The sequence below is a fragment of the Heteronotia binoei genome, chromosome 2 (genome assembly GCF_032191835.1).
Source record: "Heteronotia binoei isolate CCM8104 ecotype False Entrance Well chromosome 2, APGP_CSIRO_Hbin_v1, whole genome shotgun sequence".
NCBI classification, from domain to species: Eukaryota; Metazoa; Chordata; class Lepidosauria; order Squamata; family Gekkonidae; genus Heteronotia; species Heteronotia binoei.
In genome coordinates, this window is record NC_083224.1 from 184,153,842 (window position 1) to 184,173,172 (window position 19,331).

The 19,331-nt window shown below is 45.7% G+C and overlaps 1 protein-coding gene across 1 annotated transcript; it reads left to right on the forward strand.

The window, feature by feature from the left end:
- The first annotated feature begins 1,594 nt into the window (after nucleotides 1-1,594).
- RAB11B (RAB11B, member RAS oncogene family) lies at nucleotides 1,595-19,027 on the forward strand. Its single transcript, XM_060232628.1, has 5 exons — nucleotides 1,595-1,826; nucleotides 9,091-9,286; nucleotides 11,399-11,592; nucleotides 12,528-12,608; nucleotides 15,011-19,027. The coding sequence occupies exons 1-5, from the start codon at nucleotides 1,787-1,789 to the stop codon at nucleotides 15,154-15,156; spliced, it is 657 nt and encodes a 218-aa protein (XP_060088611.1). The 5' UTR covers nucleotides 1,595-1,786; the 3' UTR covers nucleotides 15,157-19,027.
- The last annotated feature ends 304 nt before the right edge of the window (nucleotides 19,028-19,331 follow it).

Here is a 19,331-nt window from a genome sequence, read left to right on the forward strand (position 1 = left end):
TGCCAAGGTTAGTATATACAGCTCCTACAAGAACTGTGAAGCTAATGGGAACCCTGCGCCACCACTTTAATTCCATCCCTCCTTCCAGTGGCTCCCTCAGCTCTTATGCTCTCTTTGCCCACTCTAGGTTGCCAGGCAACATCTGTGAAGGATGCTCAAGCCTGCCTGTTTCTCCCTTCCCTGCTTCATATATGGCAAGAGATAATCACCTACCTATGGGTCAGTGCTGAGAGGCTGACTGAGGCCTCAAGGCTAAGCATGCTTACTTGCATTAAGTTCCTGCTTGACCTCCAGGAGCCACCCAATATATGTGAAAGAGCCACATGTGGCTCCTGAGCATGTTTGGGCACCCACGTACTATACATTAAGGAACACTATTACCTTCTCTTGCTCTCCTAAGAAGAACAGGGCATTGCCATCTGTTGTGGCAGCAAAAACTTCACCTTGTATGATCTGCCAATATAGGTCTCTCTCTTGGGTGGCACAAAAGGCAAGATCTGAAAGCTGTGGGGTGTGTTCTGTGTAGGGAATTAAATAATAGTCCCCATACTAACTAAAACAGATTCTGACAGTTGAGAAGCTCATTGTTTACATTGGATGTAGCCACATCCTGTATGTGGTTATGGATTTAGATGTTTCATTCTTGAAGCTGGATCAAGACCTTGAGTTTTATAGAAAGTTTCCATACTGCTAGAATAACATTTAGATCACCAGGTCATATCAGCTGGGGTCATATCAATGGGCTTTCTCTGTTGGTTGCTAACTGTGTCCAATTCCATAAGAAATTATGGAAAAGTACAACTCTGTTGATTTCCTGTGGCTACTATGAAGGTCATGGGAAAGCACATTTATTTTAAAGATTTATTTTAAAGGTTAAGCTAGTCTTTCTGTTAAAATGTCAACGGCAACTCACCATAAAATATAAAATAAAAAATTCAATAAAGCTCACCTTAGATAAAATCATGAACAAGAGACTACAGGGAACAAGAGACTGCAACGGGAGTAGTGAAGGATTATGGGGAAAACACACGCAGTAAACTATGGGAAATCACTGGTCAAGGTTGGGCAATAGGATGAGTTTAATCCTATCCAGGCATTTAATCCTGTCCAGAAAGCTAACACAGAAAGCCCATAATTCTTTTAATATTTATCGACATGAATAAATCGATAGTTTTCTTTCATTTCACATTTTTTGTATATATTACTCATCTTTTAAATACTCTTCTACCCAGAACAACCAATCCTGGCAGAAAGCGCCCTGCCACAATTCTACCACTAAAGAAAAATTAAAATTATGGTTGGGTTTTAAAAAACAAAACAAAACTGGGTTTTCCGTCATTCCCCCTCCCCCACACTCAGGCCGCCTAAAGGTGCAGTTTTTTTTTTTTACCTCAGCTTAAGGTCCCGCCCCATCGGCCAAAAGAAAACCGTTAACCGCGTCCCGCCTCTCTTCCTCCTTACTGGGTCTCCCTCGAGCCGATCATCCGCTCTCGCTGCTCCTATTGGTTACGTCCGCTCGAGCACTCCGAGGAGGCCCACCCGGCGAACGGCAAAGAGGGCGGCGATAGGAGGAGAAGCTGTATATCACTTCGGCCGGCCTCTCCTTTTCTTTCTCCGCTCTCCCGTCGCGGGCCCCGCCCTCCGCTCGCTTCGGTGCCTGTCAGCGAAGGGATCGGCCTGGCTCGCCTCGGCCCGGCCTAGTCCGGCCTCCTCCTCCGCGGGGCGGAAACCGGAGAAGGATAGACCCCCCCCCCGCCGAGAGGCACGGAGCGAAGGCAGCGTCGCCATGGGAACCCGCGACGACGAATACGACTATCTCTTCAAAGGTAGGCCGAGGGAGGGGCATGCCTCGTTCCCCCGCTTGAGAAGGGGGGCAGAGAAAAAAAGGGGTCATAAGAGGCTATGGGGATTGGGGGGGGGCTGAAAATACTAGAGAAGGGGGGCGGAGGTTGGGGGAGGGGCTTGTGAAGGGGCGGGGGAGGGCATGGGGTGAAGTTAGAGGGGAGCGTGGGAACGGTTGGGAGTAAAGTATTGGGAGGGGGCTCGAAAAGAGGGATCTTGGGTGTGAAGGGGCCTGGGAATGCCATGATCTGGGAGGAATTCAAAGGGGGGGGGCAATGCTCCCTCTAAGCTGTGGAGTCTTGTGAGCAAAAATTCTGCTTCGTGAACTACTGCATAAATTAACTTGCTCTGGGGCCGTTTCTCCTTAGTTAAAACAAAAAAAATGTGTGAGGTGGAGGCTAAAAAAAAACTGAGTTAGCTCACACTAACTCAGCTTAGAGGAAATACTGGTGGGGGGAACCCCTGGAAAGTAAGAAGAGCCGAAAGGAGGGTGGGACAAGTGAAGTGGAAGGCCTTGGAGTTGGGGAGGGGAGGGGGTCAAAAAAGGATTGGGGTTTGGAAGACTAGGGGAACGGGAGATCGGGACCCCTGGAAAAGTTGGATTGGGCTAGAAAAATGGACTATGGAAAAAGAGGGGAATCCGGACATTGTGGGTGCGTGGGTTGGAAGGGGATTCCAGTTAAGGAGAAATTAGGTTTGTTGGGGGGCTTTGGGCGGAGTGGGGGAAAGGGGAACTTGGAAAATGGGAAGCGAGCCTTGGAGAGAAAGTGTGGTGGGAAGGGGCTGGAAGAACAGTGGGGGGGGGGCTTCAGGAAGAGTGGGGTGGACAGAATATGAACATAGAGGGGCTTGAATAGGGTAGCTGTTGTGAAACTAGGAAAGCTGGAGGGGTGAGAGTTAAAATGGCAGTTTGGAAGACTGACAGGGGGGTGATGAGAAAGGAGTTGGTGCTTGGAAAGGCCATGGAAACTGCAGTGGGAGTAGTGATTAAAATGAGTGGGGGAGAGTATGGGGAGCAGGTTGGTTATGTACATTTCCTGCCCTTAGCCAGATTTTCTGCTTGCTAGCCCCCTTGGAAGCATATGTGGCAAAAAAAACCCTAAATGCAGAGATTGGGAAACAAAGGGGGGAATTGAAGGGGGGAGTGGGTTTGACAGATTTTCCTGTGTATGAATATGCATGTGGGTAAATTTGGAGAGGATGTATGTAGGAGTGGGTTTGTAAGGAGGGTTGGATTGTAGCCTTTTGGAAAAGGAAAATTGAATTGGAAGAGATGGGGCCTGGAAGCCTGCTATGGGTGGGGGAAGGTGCTTGAATTTGAAAATGAGTCTGAGAGGGGGTAAACAGCTTACAAATCCTCTGAATTTCTGCCTTGTTACCCCCCAAGGGATCCTGATCTGTATAGCCAGGCTAGCCTGATCTCATAAGCTCTCAGAAGCTAAGAAGGGTCAACCCTGGTTTGTATTTGGATGAGAGACTTCGGAGGAATACCAGGGTTGTGGCATGGAGGCAAGCAATGGGAAAACATCTCTGAATGTCTTTTGCCTTGAAAACCTTATGGGGTCACCATAAGTCAACTATGACTTGATGGCAACACACACAAATACACCTCCAGGGTACCTTATGGAGAGTGACAGGGTAGGATTTGGAGACCCTTGGGCTGGTTATTGAGGGACTTGGATGGGAGAGCCATTGCTGCAAGTGGTGCAGACATAACAGAATGGCCTGTGTGAATGTGTGCATTGGAGGGATCAGGATGCTTTGATTGGAAATGCAGAGCCATTTCTCTCAAGAAATGGTTGTGGATCTGAAAGGAGGAGGATGGCTGTGGGGAAATCTAGGATGGGAAGGACTGATGTAAGCATCTTCTCTTCCAGTACATTTAAGCACAGGTATATTTGAGGATTGGTGACTTTTTATATTTACAAACAAATGATGCTTTGTCCTGAGACTAGGGAATATGGAATATGACATTGAGCAACATGGAAAATTTCTGTTCCTCCTTAAATTATCTGCTCATTTTGTTCTATCCAGAAAAATCTCCTTCCCTCCAAAACCTTTTGTGCTTTTTCCACAAAAATGATAGAGATACGGCATCTCTGTCCTAAATATTTCTCTAGGCCACTCCTATTAACTTGTGCAGGAAAGTGGCATATCAGCAACTGAAAGATTTCACAACAGGAATGTAGCCCAGTCCTTTTAGTGTTTAATTCTTGTTTAAAAGTACCCCAAGATGTATTTATGAATGCTTTTGGAACTTGGAAATTGTGTGAAGCAGTTTTGCTTTTGAGTCTGGGTTTGCTATAAATTTGGAAACAACACAAAACAACTATAATTTCTTTTAGCTTGGTCCACAAAAATCAGACACAGATTAGGGTTGCCAGCCTCCAGGTGGGACATGAGATTTCCTGCTTTTACAGCTGATCTCCAGCTGGCAGCAGTCAGCTCCCCTGGAGAAAATGGCTGCTTTGAAGGGTGGACTCTAGGGCATTGTACCATGCTGAAGCCCCTCCCCTTCCCAAACCCCACCCTCTCCTGGATCCTCCCCAAAGTCTCCAGGTATTTTCCAACACAGACCTGGCAACCCTAGACACAGTCTACCAGTTGTGTGTGGCAGCCTGCTGAGCTTCTGGTATCCCCCTTTTGTCTTTGGCGTTCCCAGAGAAGAACAATTCTGAACTTCAGTCTGCAAGTTAAAAACCATGTAAAAGGTTTCCAACCAATAAGCTGGTTTAGAGGGAATGATCGGAGACAAATGTTCATATTGGGTTTAGCCAGATTCACAGTTTTCCAAACTTTTTCATTTCATTTTCTTATTGAGAGATTTTTAGAAACACACTAGATTTTGGCTATCTTTATTTTCCACAACTGTCTCAAACTGGGAACAGTGTTTTGCACACATCCTAGCAATGGTATTTTAGGGTCTTTAGGTAATTATATGCTTATGGTCAACTTGATTTAGAATGATTGATGACAACCAGACGTGTCCATCACATGTGGACATATAGTCTGCCTTTCCAACATTCATCCATTTTATCCTTAAAGCGGGTGGCTACCTGTATAGACATGCTATGACCAGTGTGATGCATTGCTCAGAGCTCTCTTTCAAGCAGCCACTGTCTGCAACTTCATATCAGATGGACACTTGTTGGATGATCTTGGGCAAGTTGGGCATAAGAGTGACTTGCCTCAGGCCATGTGTAAAATGTGTTTTGTCTTTTAAACGTTTCTTTGCTCACCTGATTTGGTTGTAATGCTAGTGTTGGTGTTAATCCTTTCCACTAACAAATTTTCAAAAGGACAACTATTTCTGTTAAGAGGGAGACTGCTAGGCAAAGGCCAGAAGGTTGCATTCTAGGCCGATTTTCCTCATCAGGATACTCTTCTTGTGCAGTTTAGTGTGGCACAGGGAGGGAGGCAGGATGTACTGGGTCAAAGTTCCTGTAGGCAGGGAATAAAACATGCTGCAGGGCATGAGTAAATGAACTGGGACACAACACTGCCTAGTAGCCCATCAGGCCTGTGGGAAAAATTCCTCTTCAGCCCAGGTATTGTAGTCATGTGTCTCTTGTATCTGATTTAGTTGGTTAATTAATGGTTTTCAGAGATTTTCATGGGAGTGTCAGACAGTTCAGACAAATGGTCTCCCACTGGTGAAACTGTCCAAGTATAGAGCTTGGATGGTTACCTGCCTTAGCATAAAACTCACTGATTAAAAGCTGGCCGTCCTTTGCATTTCCCACGACAGGCTTTTTTGTATTTAAAGAGCTTGGAGCTGGATCATGCAGATTTGTTCCAGTAGCAGTGGCATTTTCTTGTGACCCAAGGAGCCTTCCTCTGAAGCTAGAGGGAGGAAAGCATAAGTGCTAGAACAGGATCCAATCCCCATGTGCTTCTAGAAAGCACATGGGTTGTGTTTTCCTTTCCTTTGGAATGATGTATGCACAAAGAGCTCTCTGTAGGCAGCACTGGCTTGGCATGGAGCCGCCAAGCTTGGAAGTGCATTTTGGTCAGCCCTGTGGGGGTTGTATTGGAGGTCATATTGAGGGTGATCACTCGAACACTGAACTTTGGAGGCAAAAGCCGGGCCTTGCTGCAGTGACTATAAGAGTGCCAGAAAAAAGCATAGGTGCACCCAGAGCTTGGTAGTTGAGTTCTGCTTTGCAATCTGAGGGCCCTGGTTTTCATCCCTGGCACTCCGAGTTATAGGATTGCAGACAGCAGGGGGAAAGTGTGAGACCTTGGGGAATGACTTGGAGCAGGGGTCCCCAAGTCCCGGTCTGTGGACCGGTCCGTGGCCTGTTAGCAACCGGGCTGTGAGCTGTATAATTATTTCATTATATATTACAGTGTAGTAATAATAATAAGACAACATTGGATTTATATCCTGCCCTCCACTCCGAATCTCAGAGTGGCTCACAATCTCCTTTATCTTCCTCCCCCCCACAACAGACACCCTGTGAGGTGGATGGGGTTGAGAGAGCTCTCCCAGAAGCTGCCCTTTCAAGGACAGCTCTGCAAGAGCTATGACTGACCCAAGGCTATTCCAGCTGCTGCAAGTGGAGGAGTGGGGAATCAAACCCAGTTCTCCCAGATAGGAGTCTGCACACTTAACCACCGCACCAAAATAAAGCACATAATTGTATCATCCCAAAACCCTGGTTTTCATCCCTGGCACCTCCAGTTATAGGGTTGCAGACAGCAGGGGGAAAGTGTGAGACCTTGGGGAATGACTTGGAGCAGGGGTCCCCAAGTCTTTTGTCTTCCACAAAACTGGTCCCTGGTGCCAAAAAGATTTGGGACCACTGACTTAGAGGAAATCATCCTGGTTTTGAACCAAGAGTCTGATTTTGTAGAAGATAACTTCATGCATTTGAAAGTACAGAATCTAGCACTGAATGGAAAATCTCAGTTTTTATCTTAAATTCAAGTTTGTAGTCCCTGGGATTGTGTGTTATTTATTATTAAAATTTTATAGCATCATCGTGCATCCAGAGTAAACCAGTAACAGATCATTGCCACAAGGAGCTTGCTCTCTGACATTTGACATAAGGTAGCGGAGGGGGGGAGGGAGATTAGGGTTTGTAGAATCTTTCGGGCTCAAAGAGGGAGGGAGATGTTTTCATTGCAGTCACATGTGGTTAGGTTTGGTTTCACTAGGGAGTTTTGTGCCAAATATGTTTGGAAGTGTGTGGGCAAATGCCTGCTGGAATCTCAGAAGCTAGAAGGATGACTGAAGAATAATTTTTAGTCTTTGGAGGCTTGAATATCAGGGACCCCTGCAATGCCTGCAAAATCAGAATAAACTTGGCAAAATGTGTCTGTGTGTGTAAGTTGGGGAAGTGATGCTTGTCTTTGCACAACAGGTAGATTGTCTAGATGAACATTCTACTGGTCCGAGCAAGCCAGTAATAGTGTTTTCTGACACTTGGAGCCTTGGTTTGTTGTAGTTTATACTCATCAGCTCATTGATAACCTCACTTGAAGGCTGTTGAGCAAGATTCTGACTTGTATGCAGGTCCTTCAGAGAGGAAGGGGCACTGCTAGATAGAAGATTCTAAATTTGGCCAAGTTTCACTGAAAGCAGGGATGAGCCGTGGTCACCAGGTTTCCCTTGTGTTGCAAGAACAAGTTGGGCTGGCCTTGGTTTCAACATGCAGTTGAAAGTGCTGGTTTTGACCTCTAAAACACAGGATGGTTTCCCCCCATGATAGGCAAAGGGTTGCTTGTTTTCGTGCTTGTGAAGGCGCTTCTCTGGATTGCCCTGCATTTGAAATAAGGATGGGGCTTGTGACACTGGGTAGTTACCTTGATTTTGACACTGTGTCTCTGGAGTATGTTTCCTTCCCCTCCAACACCCCCCCCCCCCCAAATTAGGTCTTTTTGGTGTGGAAGCTCCAGGAAAGGACCTCATTAAGTGTTTGGATGAGCTGTTTTTTCTTTGGTACTGTTTGTATTGCTGAGTGTTGGATTGTTCTTGTTTGCCTTGAACAAGTTCATGTTTTGGGGAAAGTAATTTTAATGAGTCAATAACGCAAGCATAAGGGAATTGCAGCTCTAGTGTATTTTCTGTTTTGATGGGTTGTCTGTTCTGTGAAATTTGCTGCTTCTTCTTCCTTGCCCTTTAAAAGCTTAACTCTTCTTATAAAGGAGCTCTAGAGGAGGAGAAACAAACAGGACTTGTGACACCTCAAAGGTCAGGTGATTACTATTGAAGCATCAGCTCCTGGGGGCTACAGCCCACTTTGCCAAATGTAGATCCACCAAAGCAGCTGATGAAGTGGGCCGTAGTGTATGAAAGCTTATGCATCAACAAATCTGTTCTGCTTGCTACAGCGAAAAGGGGTCTTGTGGCAATTTCATTAATAGAGCTACCTTGCTGGAGTTTGTTTCCAAGAGGAGGTGGTGATGGGATGGAAGCAGCTTAATATACTGGAGCTTGGGAAAGGGGCACTAGGGGAGCATGGGGCAAGCAGAAGTTGCCTAGGCAGTAATAGGAACAGAGTAATACTGGTTTATGGTAATTGGCGGGCGAGAAAATTACATTAAAGACTGCATGAAATTTTCAGAAATGTTGAAGCCATGGTATAAGCTTGGTTTTTTCAGGGGGAAAAGGAGAAAAACTTGGAGAAAATTGAAATATATATGCAATATTTACTTTATGACCAAACCTAAATATATTTTGCTGTGTTAATAACGTAGATGCCTCTTATGCCAATAAAGGTATTGAACTGAACGTAGATGCCACATTTATAATGTAGGGTATAAAACGGTGTTAATTGGCATACTTATGAAATTTAAATATTAACTTGGTGCATTTTTGTTTTGCTTTGCAGTTTTTCTTATAGGGAAAAAAGTTGCAAGACATTATTCCTAAAGCTCCCAGCCTTCACATCTCTAGCAGCAGCTATGTGTATACCTTGTGGCAGGCTGAGAATTTTGGTGGGGAGCTCCTTGTGGCTGTTGCAGAGCCTGCAGCAGTACTTGCTAGCTCACGTCCAGGCTCTGTGTTGAAGCTGAGCCTTGGCTGAGAAACTTTTGGCTGTGCAGTAGGCTCCTGAAATGCAATGCGCTCCCTTGCTGTCCCCACACATTTTTGCTGGACTGCAAGAAAGTTGGGCCAGCTAGGTATCCTTTTCTGGATGCAGTGAGGCTCTGCTTGTCACAATGCCTTCCTTCTTTTTGCTGCGCTCTGTTCATTTTAAATGTATGAGTGTTGACTGTGTATTCTCCTGTTTCCTCCACCAGTTGTGCTGATTGGAGACTCTGGGGTGGGAAAGAGCAATCTCCTCTCTCGCTTCACACGCAATGAGTTCAACCTAGAGAGCAAAAGCACCATTGGTGTGGAGTTTGCCACCAGAAGCATTCAGGTGGATGGGAAGACGATAAAGGCGCAGATCTGGGACACCGCTGGCCAGGAACGATATCGTGCCATCACCTCCGCGTAAGACTCGATGTCACACACGTGGATTTTTGGCTGCTTTCAGTTAAGATTGCAGCAAGGGGTGGAAAAGTAGGCTGATGGTGGGGTCTGCAGAACCTGCTCTTTGCTATGTTTCTTGAGCACTGGAGCCAGTGGGCCTTGGTCGGGATCCAGTGAGGCGTTGTTGATCTCCTTCAGTAAGAATGCAGCTTCCATTTCCCTCTTTCACAGTTAGGCTTGGTTCACACATGCAACAGAACAAAGTGCTGGGATGGTACAGTGGGGTGCAGATTGCAAGTCAGGGGGTTACATTCTTCAGAGGTTATGTGCATTAATCATTCCTTGTAAGTGGGAAAACTACCTGACTCGGATAGCCCAGGCTAGCCTAGTCTTGGAAAATAAGGCGGGTCAGCCCTCTCTAGTATTTGGATGGGAAAGTGCTAAGGAATATCAGGGTCACTGTGCAAAGGCAGGCAATGGCAGACCTCCTCTGAACATCTCTTGCCTTCCAACCCTATGGGTTGCCAAAAGTCAGCTGTGACGATGGCAAAAACCAGCAACAAAGTGGAAAAATAGCAAAGACTTGTAGCTTAGCCTTTCATGTGCACCTTCCCCCCACCCCCCAATGCGATTTGTTTTATTCTCTTGGGGCTTTTAGATGACATAGCATTAAAACGTTAATTTCCCCCTCCCTACAGTCTGAAGTGACTTGGCTCATTCTGCCATCTCATTCCTTTACATGTGTAGATGAAGCCTTATTTGTTTTGAGAACAGACCAGCTCTTCCTTTGTAAATTTAAAAGGTTCCCATGACCATGGCCTTTCTAGTAAAAATAAAAATAGACCAAACAAGGCTGAGATTAGATCGCTTCCATGAGTTGGATGGAAAAGGCCTTGAGCACTGGGAGATGAGGGGGGAAAAGGGCCACAAGTAATCCCAGGCTGATTCAGTCCTATGACTCCTCTGCCTTCTGGGCCTTCTCATATTGAGTTCCTGAGCAGCTCAGCTGCTTATTCAAGGCTTCTTCCTGCCCCTCTGCTTGGGTCTTGTGTCAAACTCTGCTTGGGTCTTGTGTCAAACTTTGCTTGGGTCTTGAGTCCTGAGCGAATACCCAAGCTCTGTTTAGGTTATTCTTTCAACCTTCAGCAGTGTATGAAGCTTGCTGAACAAAACACAAATTCCCCCAATGTGGTTTTTGGTTTGTTTTTGTGAAAACTGGTTTGGGCGGTTAGCCCTGTCCTTTACTGTGGTAGCTAAAACTGCAATATGATTGACAGAATGCTAACCATCTTGGAGCCAACAGCAAAATCTTGTAAAACCTGTTACAGTCAAGTGTTTGCCTAGCCCTCCTTATTCCACTTACTGACACTAATGTAGCATACTGAAAGCCAGCCCAGTGGCCTCCAGCCTTGCTTCAGGGACTGAATCCTTGCACGTGTAAAAAGGAAGCACCGTCAGTTTTGGGTGGACGTGTGACGTTCTGCCAGGCCTGGGAGAGAAAGGGTTGCCTTAGTTCTCAGGAAGAAAGCTTGGTCAGGGCTTCTGAACAGCCAGCATTTTTCATGACATCATCAGAGAGAAATCTTCCAACTGCATTCCTTATGCGGGGCTATTGCTAGCTGCAAGTCCCATCTAATAAGTTGCCTGTATTTAAAATAGTTCAGAATATTTGCTTCCTGTCTCTTGAAATAGAAAAAAACCATAAAAAGACTAAATCAACCCTACAACAAATTTTCAATAAATATAAAAAGTAGAGGGTGGGAAACCCAACCAAACAGTAATACTTGAGGGAAGGGGGAGTGTGATAAATGCTGGCACACTTCCCCTTACTAAAGCTCTGGACAAAACATTCTGAAGTGTCCGGGCAGGTATATCTATTCTAGTGGGTCTGTTGTAAGCCTTTGTCTGCCATTTGTGATGGTGGGCAGACCCCCAGGGGTCATTATTTTTAGAAGCCCAAACTGGGCTAGATGTGTTAACCACTTGCTGCAGTAGTACTTTTATGGAGATGGCCTGTCTATGGTCTTTCCTGGAAGCACTTGGCTAGCCCCCATCAAGGGGCAGGCTGAGGTGGGCATCTGGTCCTGTCTGCCAGGGCCTTTTGTAGGTTCTCCTTTGTCACACTGTTTTCAGATACTACCGTGGAGCTGTTGGGGCGCTTCTGGTTTACGACATTGCCAAGCACCTGACCTATGAGAATGTGGAACGTTGGCTGAAGGAACTCCGGGATCATGCGGACAACAACATCGTCATCATGCTAGTTGGGAACAAGAGTGATTTGCGTCACCTGAGGGCTGTGCCCACAGACGAGGCCCGTGCTTTTGCAGGTTGGTCGGCCTCTGTGGCCTTCGGTCATTGGGTTCAGAAATGCTGCATTTTAGCAGCTGCTGTTTGAGCAGTCTTATTTTTTGGCCTCTGAGATGCAGAGCATGTTTTTCAAATTCCACATTTGAGAGGTGACAGGAATTATGGCTCCCTGCAGGAAAGCTTTGTATAAGTTGCTGTGAGGTCATGTCATTCATGAAGCAGCCTGACCCAAGTCTAGGGCTGAGGTCCCCAACCTTTTTGAGCCTGTAGGCATCTTTGGAAATCTGGCACAGCATAATGGGCATAGCCACAGAATAGCTCCCACATAATGATCACTGCAGCTTACCTTTAGCCACACAGTGAAGATCCTTGTGCAGTGGTGGCAGCTGCTGCCAAAGCAGCGTTTTCAAAAATCTGCAAAGCCTTGTCTGGAAGTAGGTGTATTAATTAAATCAATGCCGGTAAAGTTTGCTGCTGATGGATTGCTTAGAGTGCATTGCCTACATTCCTTAGATACAAGGGTGAAGCCCAGAGAGCTGTGCTGACATTTGAGGGAGTTTGGGCAAAGCAGCAAGAATAGGATTCCTAAAACAATAGGCCACGTGCAAGGCAATGCAATTAATTGAGTCTAGCCGCCATCAAAAGTTCATGGTGGTTTCACAGAGTAACCTCAACAAAACACATTTAACTGCAAAGAGGGACTAAGTTGGGAAGATGGAGTTGAGGCAGGCTGACGTTGACCCCTGCTGTTACTCCTTTAGATGGACAAAATAAACTATATCTGAGCTTTAAATTCTTTCTCTGTTTTTATTCCCTCCCCTCAGAGGTCTGGAGAATAAATGGGGAGGGAAGGGAAATATCCACCTTTTGATTAAAATCCATTGTTGCTTTCTATGAGCTCCTGAGCTCAAAGTCAAAATAAATCTCTCTTCTTACCCCGCCTGTTTCCTGCCAGAAAAAAACAACTTGTCTTTCATTGAAACGTCAGCGCTTGATTCGACAAATGTAGAAGAAGCTTTCAAGAACATTCTCACAGGTAAGAACTTCAGACAGGAGAAGCCAGACTGAAGGAGCATGTGGAAGGGGGTGGGTTACCAAGTGGAATGCAAAGGTGTGGGTGTTCTGTGGAGTAGGCTGTGGGCTGTTGCTAACACCCAGGCCTGCCACGCAGCCCTTTAGGCATTTTGGTGCTCCCAGTATCAATCCCATCAGTATCTCCGCTTGAAAGAATCAAGAAGTTGTTGATATAATAGGTTTTGGCCTAAGTTCCTAGACCGCCAGTCTGACTAGACAATACTGTCCTTGATAGACCAACGTTCTGATTCAGTATAAGATAGCTTAATGTGTTCATGTGAGTGATTTTTCAGCAGGATGCAATACAAATGCCCAGGGCTTTTTTGTTGCAGGCACTCCTTTGCATATTAGGCCACACACCCCTGATGTAGCCAATCCTCCAGGAGCTTACAGTAGGCCCTGTACTAAGAGCTCTGTAAACTCTTGGAGGATTGGCTACATCAGGGGGTGTGTGGCCTAATATGCAAAGGAGATCCTGCTACAAAAAAGCCCCACAAATGCATAATAAAACTAAAATTGCATGAAGTTATTAAAATATGAATAAGGTCAGACGGCCAGGAACATCCTGGCAGTTCTGTCTCTGCCTCAGCACGGGGAGATGAGACTGGGCACTAGCTTGTCGCTGGCATCTTCAAGCTGTTCTTCATGTCTCTGGTTGCCTGGGATGTTCTGAAGATGGAGCAGGAAGATGCCACAACTATAAAGAAGGGTTGAGCTAGATGACCCTGGAGATCTTTTCCAACTCTGTGGTTCTATGATTCTAGTGGCAGAGGCTCATGTTGTGTAGATAGTTGATAACCAAGAGGCCCTGATCTGATGCAACCCTTATGGTAGAGGGATTGATGCTGGAAGCCAGTGAAGTTGCCTTATACAGAGTTGGAGCACTACTCCATCAAGCCCAGTATTGTCAAGAGACACTGTTTGGTGACTTGAGGCAGACAAAGAGCGAGATCCTGAGATTGACTGACTGGGGATTAAGCCTGGGATCTTCCATGTACAGAGCCAAGGTTTCTGCCTCAGGCCAGGGGGCCAATAGCATTATCCCAGGGACCCAGCTCTTTCTGCTGGCTGGCTGTTTTGCCTTGACTAGTGAAGCACATCCTCCAGCTGCTTTTTTACAAGCTTCATAGCTGCTAGTGGGAGTGTTTCACATGCTCATGGGAATAGCTGTTTTTCCAGGGGAGAGACCTCCTCGTTTTTATTTTAATTGCATGTGTACTGTCTTGGGAATCCAGGGCCACTTGGGACTCCTTGCAGTGTGTTTACACAATCCAAAAGAAGAGGAAAGCATGGATTGCGGTATTTGGGAGAGCACCAAAGTATATAGGGCTGTCTGTCTGTTTTCTTTTGGGTGATGCAGTCAGGGTGGCCGGGGGATGTGCCGGGGGGATTGTCAGGGATTGTCGTTGGAGGTTCCCTCGGTCAGGAATGAACAGGCTCTGATTTTCAGTGTTTTCTGTCCAGGCTGAGAGAGTGTGTGGGCAAGGAACACACAGTGAGAACAATGGCGGAGAACAAAACAATTGTGCAAAGACAACTGGTTACAAAACTATATGTGCTCTATTCACAAAACAAAATAGATACAAATCATGTTCATTATATACAAATCATTGCAGAATTTCATATAATTCATCAACAGGATGGTCACAATAATAATGTTATTTGGACGCTGTATCTTCTTTGTAAAATGACTTCTCAGATTCCTCAATGCTCTTAAAAAGTCTTCTAAGACTAAAAATTCAAGAGTTCTTATTGTAGAAATTCATGGTGGAATCCTTATATTGTTAATTATTGTACCCATCCTGTTGATGGATTATATGAAATTCTGTATATGATTTGTATCTATTTTGTATTGTGAATAGAGCACATACAGAGTTTTGTAACGAGTTGTTTTTGCACAGTTGTTTTGTTCTGTGCCAGGCTGAGGGAGTAGCAGTAAAATATATTTAAATTTTTCTTTTTTTTTCTGAGGGCCCACTTAGTTGTATAGGAAGACACATGTGATAGCTGTTTTTTGATCATTCAGTTTCCAACTGCAGACAAAGGACTGGGTATTTAAATCTCCACTTGAGTAAAAACCAAAAGATGAGAGAAGTCCTAACCTAGCCGTTCCCCACAATAGCTTGCTACATGCAGGACTTGAATCAAATATACAGTCCTCAGTACTGCTTCAGACTGAAGACAGTCTTGTATATGGTTCTGCCCATTTGATGAATATACACAAACAAAAAAGCATTGAGCAAGGATTTTTGCTGATTGTTGACTGTGTGCTGCCATTCATGGTACTGACTTCCTGGCTGCTTCCTTTTCCCCTGGAGAAAACACAAGTCGATACCTGAGCCCTTTCTGGTCTCCTTTTTGCAGAGATCTACCGCATCGTGTCTCAGAAGCAGATTGCGGACCGATCTGCCCATGACGAATCTCCTGGAAACAATGTGGTGGACATCAGCGTGCCCCCCACCACCGACGGACAGAAATCCAACAAACTCCAGTGTTGCCAGAACCTGTGACCTCCTGGGGCACGCTCCTGCCTCACATTGCCTGTGCTTCACTTAGAAACTCGTGTGCACTCCTCCTCCGGTGTCTCCTGTCATTTGGTGACTCTTGTTTCATTTTCACAACCCCATTCCACCCCACCTCTTCCCACTCATTTTAGAGTGTTACCCATAGGGCTAGCATTCCTTCGCCACTCCTGTTAGAATCTGTTTTGTTTCTCAAACTGAGGGGGTGGAATTATAAATACTGAGATGGTTGGGGTTTGGTGTTACCTTGCTTATGAAACACCCACAGGACACACTGACAACCCCCCCCCCCCAAAAAAAACACTTTTAACTTTCTTTTCCCTGTTCTCACTTGTGTGAACAGGAGACTTTTTTGTTGTTGTTGATGTTGTAATGGCAGAAGAAATAACTGCACTTGGGGGCAGGGACTTAGATTCTTCCACAGTTGCCCGATAAATCAAAGCCAAGAAAGACCCATTCCACCAATGCTTGCTTTCCAGCTGTCTGGGAGAACACCTGGGATTAGGTTTCTACTGCTCATGCGCACACATGCACCTCAAAAAGCTGTTCAAAAGACCTCTTCCCCCATTAATGCAGAGGTGGTCTCGCACTGTAGTTCTCCCTGCTGTCAACCCATGGAAGCATTTACTTCCATGTCTTCTGTCTCTTTGTTTTCCAGATTGGGAACAATGAAATATGTCTTTGCATTATGTTTTTGTTCCTCCCTGACTGTGCGGAAGCTGTATATGAAGTGGCTTCTAGTGCTCCCCCCCCCCCGAGCTTTTTGTTAATCAGCCTCTGTACAATTAAGTGCCAGCCTAATGGCTTTGGTAGAACCTTCTTGCAGTCTGTAGACATAATGCTGCTTTGCTCTGTAGAGAAATCTTTCCTTGGAGACCTCCCAGATTCTGTCTCTCTCTCTGCATGCTGTTCTATCCCCCAGTCTCATCTCTCTTCCCCTCTCCTTCCTTGTGCGTGCAGAAAACAAACTAGCCCTGGAGTGAGTGTGAAGCAATATTTCTCATGCCATGCACATAACTCACACTGATAAGGTTCCCAACTGATTATAATTGCAGAGAACTTTTTTGTAACGCTTTAGGCAAAAGCATCTCAGAGCTGATTGCTGTCTCCCTCGTAGGTCATCTGCTTTACTTCTGCCCCCCTCTCCCTTTGTGCTGTTGCTGCTTCCCTCATCTTGTTCTCCTGAATGGTTCTTTTTTCTAGAAAGACTTGATTTTTTTTTTTGTTCTAAATGATTGTATTACTTAATATGATGTATCAGAACTCTGACATCATGCAGGGCTAAAACACCACCAAAACTTAAAACAAACGAACAAACAAAAAACCACAACAGAATAGACAGGAAAGGCTTTTTTCTTCGCTGTTGTTTCTCATCTTCTCTAGCCCTCCCCAGCCTATCCCTTTACTAGTGGAGATCTGTGTCGGGTTTTCCTTGTCATCTCTTGGGAGTTTTGGAAGGGGAAGGAGGGAATGGTTGTTGGGTAGGGAGATGGGAATTCCCATGATAGGCTAAAATCTGGGGTTGCTGCCTAGTAGTACGGGATTTTTTTTTTTAGAAGGTTGAATCCTGCTTCCTTGACTCTGTGTTGTTTGCCACATTAGTGTGTGGGGATATATTTGTATATGTAGACAGGTGCAGGATAGGGGCTACTGGCTGCAGTCAGATGCTGTTTTTATGATTGGAATTAAGAAAAAGACCTTTTGGAAGTTAGGCAAAGGTGATCCCATCGAATTTTCCTACTGCTCATCTGGTTCTGCAGTTTTTCCTCAGCCTATAAGAATGAGTGTAGGACTGCGCTCATCTTGATCTCATCTGTCCATTGGGAAGTTTAACTGTTTGGCCGGTCAGGAGCATCCTTGGATTTGCAGTCTCTTGGGAAGGAAATATCTGGCTTATCCATTGAGGCCAGGCTGAAGCAGGAGAGGGTCCCTGATTGGGGTTTTGTGGCCTTGCTGCTGAGTCATAAATGTGCGTGAGAGACCCAGAGGGGGGAGCTAACAGTGCTGTTTGCCTAGGCTGCAGAGTGGTACTGCACCGTGTCCAAGGGTTTCTTCTGGGTCTGATAAATTCTCTTGCCGTGGGGGTGGGGGGCGAAGCTCTGAGCAGCCTGAGCTTTAATGTCTGCAGCGGCTGCTTTGACCTTCTGAGCTGCCTTTTCATTGGCCGCCAGCACTGTCTCTGGGACAATTCACTTGCCGCTGGCAAAAGGGATGTCAATGCAGTTGGGTTTTGTGTGTGTGTTCCCTCCTCCAGTATTCTGAAGGATTTGTTTTTCCCTCACTTCTAGCCTGGTCTCTTCCCCTCCTCCAGAAAACCACCAAAAACATAGCCACTATAATTGGGATCTATAAGGGATCTATAATTGGGGAGGGAAACACAGTTGCATTTGGCTAGGTGTCCACACTCCCCATCCCTTCAAGGAGGTCAGACTTTTTTTGAGTTGATATTGAAGTTCAAGACTCCAGTTCTCCTTATCTGGGGTATGAGCTTCCACTTTAGGAGTCTAAAAGAATAACAAAGGTGAGAGGGGGCACAATTGAAGGGCAGTTAGACATCCAGCACCATTTCACACTTAACTCTTGACAGATCTGCGTTACTGAGCATTGGACGGGAGGCTATAAGTGATATTTCCTGTAACTGGAGATTATCCTCACTGACTGAGACACACTCGTGTGTTCCTGAAGAGTAATTCCAGGATGCTGCTAGTTGAGCTTTGGGGCTTACTAGAGTGTACAAGGATTATATTGTTTGGGAGGGGGTCAGGGAAGAGCAGGTGGAGATCACAGGTTCTAAGTTAGGCAAAATATGATCCCATCTAAGCAAATGACGGTTGCAGAATGAACCACTTACTCCCATGTTCCTCTTCTTAAACCTTGATTCCTTAGCCGTGTATTTCTACTGTAGTCAGGATCCTGGCCGAAGCTGGTGCAAACAGGCATGGTAGGAGTGAGGGGAGAGCTCTGCATCCCTCTGTATGCCTGTGTTTTGAGGTGAGGCCTTTGTTTCTGTGGGGGATTTACTGCTCCCCTGCAGCCCTCCGGCCAGGGTCTTGTGATGAAAACCCCAGACCTGCCAGAGAGAGAGAATGAAACTTATTTTCCCTCTGGGGCACTGATTGGGGGTGGGGGAGTCCTGAGATCGGATAGGGCTGGGTTTATGCAGGGGGGACAGTAGGCAGGCAGGCAGACAGCAGAACTGTGCTCGAATTCTTTCCCATGCATTCTTTGTGTATTTTTTTTTCTTGGTCCTTGCTCAGACTTGAGAGGGACGGAAAGCTCTTTCCGTATGCTCTTATCCCCTTTCTTCCCCTTGGGCTGAATATCTTTACCTCTCCAGCATGTCCAAGCTGTTGTGAGAGAACAGGGATGCTAGAGCAATCCTTGGCCCTCAGCAACAGGTGCAGCCCCTTTTCAGTCTCTGTTTTTTCAACAGAGCAACACGTCCATTCCCACACTGATGATGGAGAGGTTGCAGGTCTTGTATGTAAGGCCGCTCTCTTTTCCAACCATGACAGAACCCACTACAGCGGTCTGAGCGAGTGGAGCGGGGTGGATCCAGAAAGGGGCCAGGGATATAACAAAGGACTCCTTTAGCAGTACTGCAGCTTGTCACAGGTGTGGGCAGGACATCGACCAGGCTCAGTGGCTCTTCTGTCACTTCCTACTATTGAAGAGGAGGCCACTAAACACTTCACAGGTCACTTTGGGCTGTCGCATTGGTTTTGTGGGGAAAAGATTTTTTTTCCTTCTCATTTGCTTCCTGCTGACTCTTCTGTTAAGTGCAATTTCCCTTGTAAATACTCATTTGACTTTTGTGCATGGTTATTATGTATTGTGGATATAAAGATTGCCAAACCAAGTGGTGTGTCTGTCTGTCTGTCCCGAGATGAGACCAGATACAGCATTATACTCCCAGCTCTGGTTGCGATTTGGTAGGAGAAGAACCAAACGAGGCATAGAATTCCCTGGAATCTCTGCTGTCCTTGGGTTTTTCAGCTATAAAATGATGCCTGCTGAAACTAGAAGGGATGGCTGAAATTAAAATAGGGGTGAGGGCTTCCATAGCCAACAGAATGAGTAACTTTTTTTTTGCTGTTTTAGGCAGATCTTTGATGGCTTTGAATCTTCCCAAACAAGCTTATATAGTTTAAAATTTTAGTCAT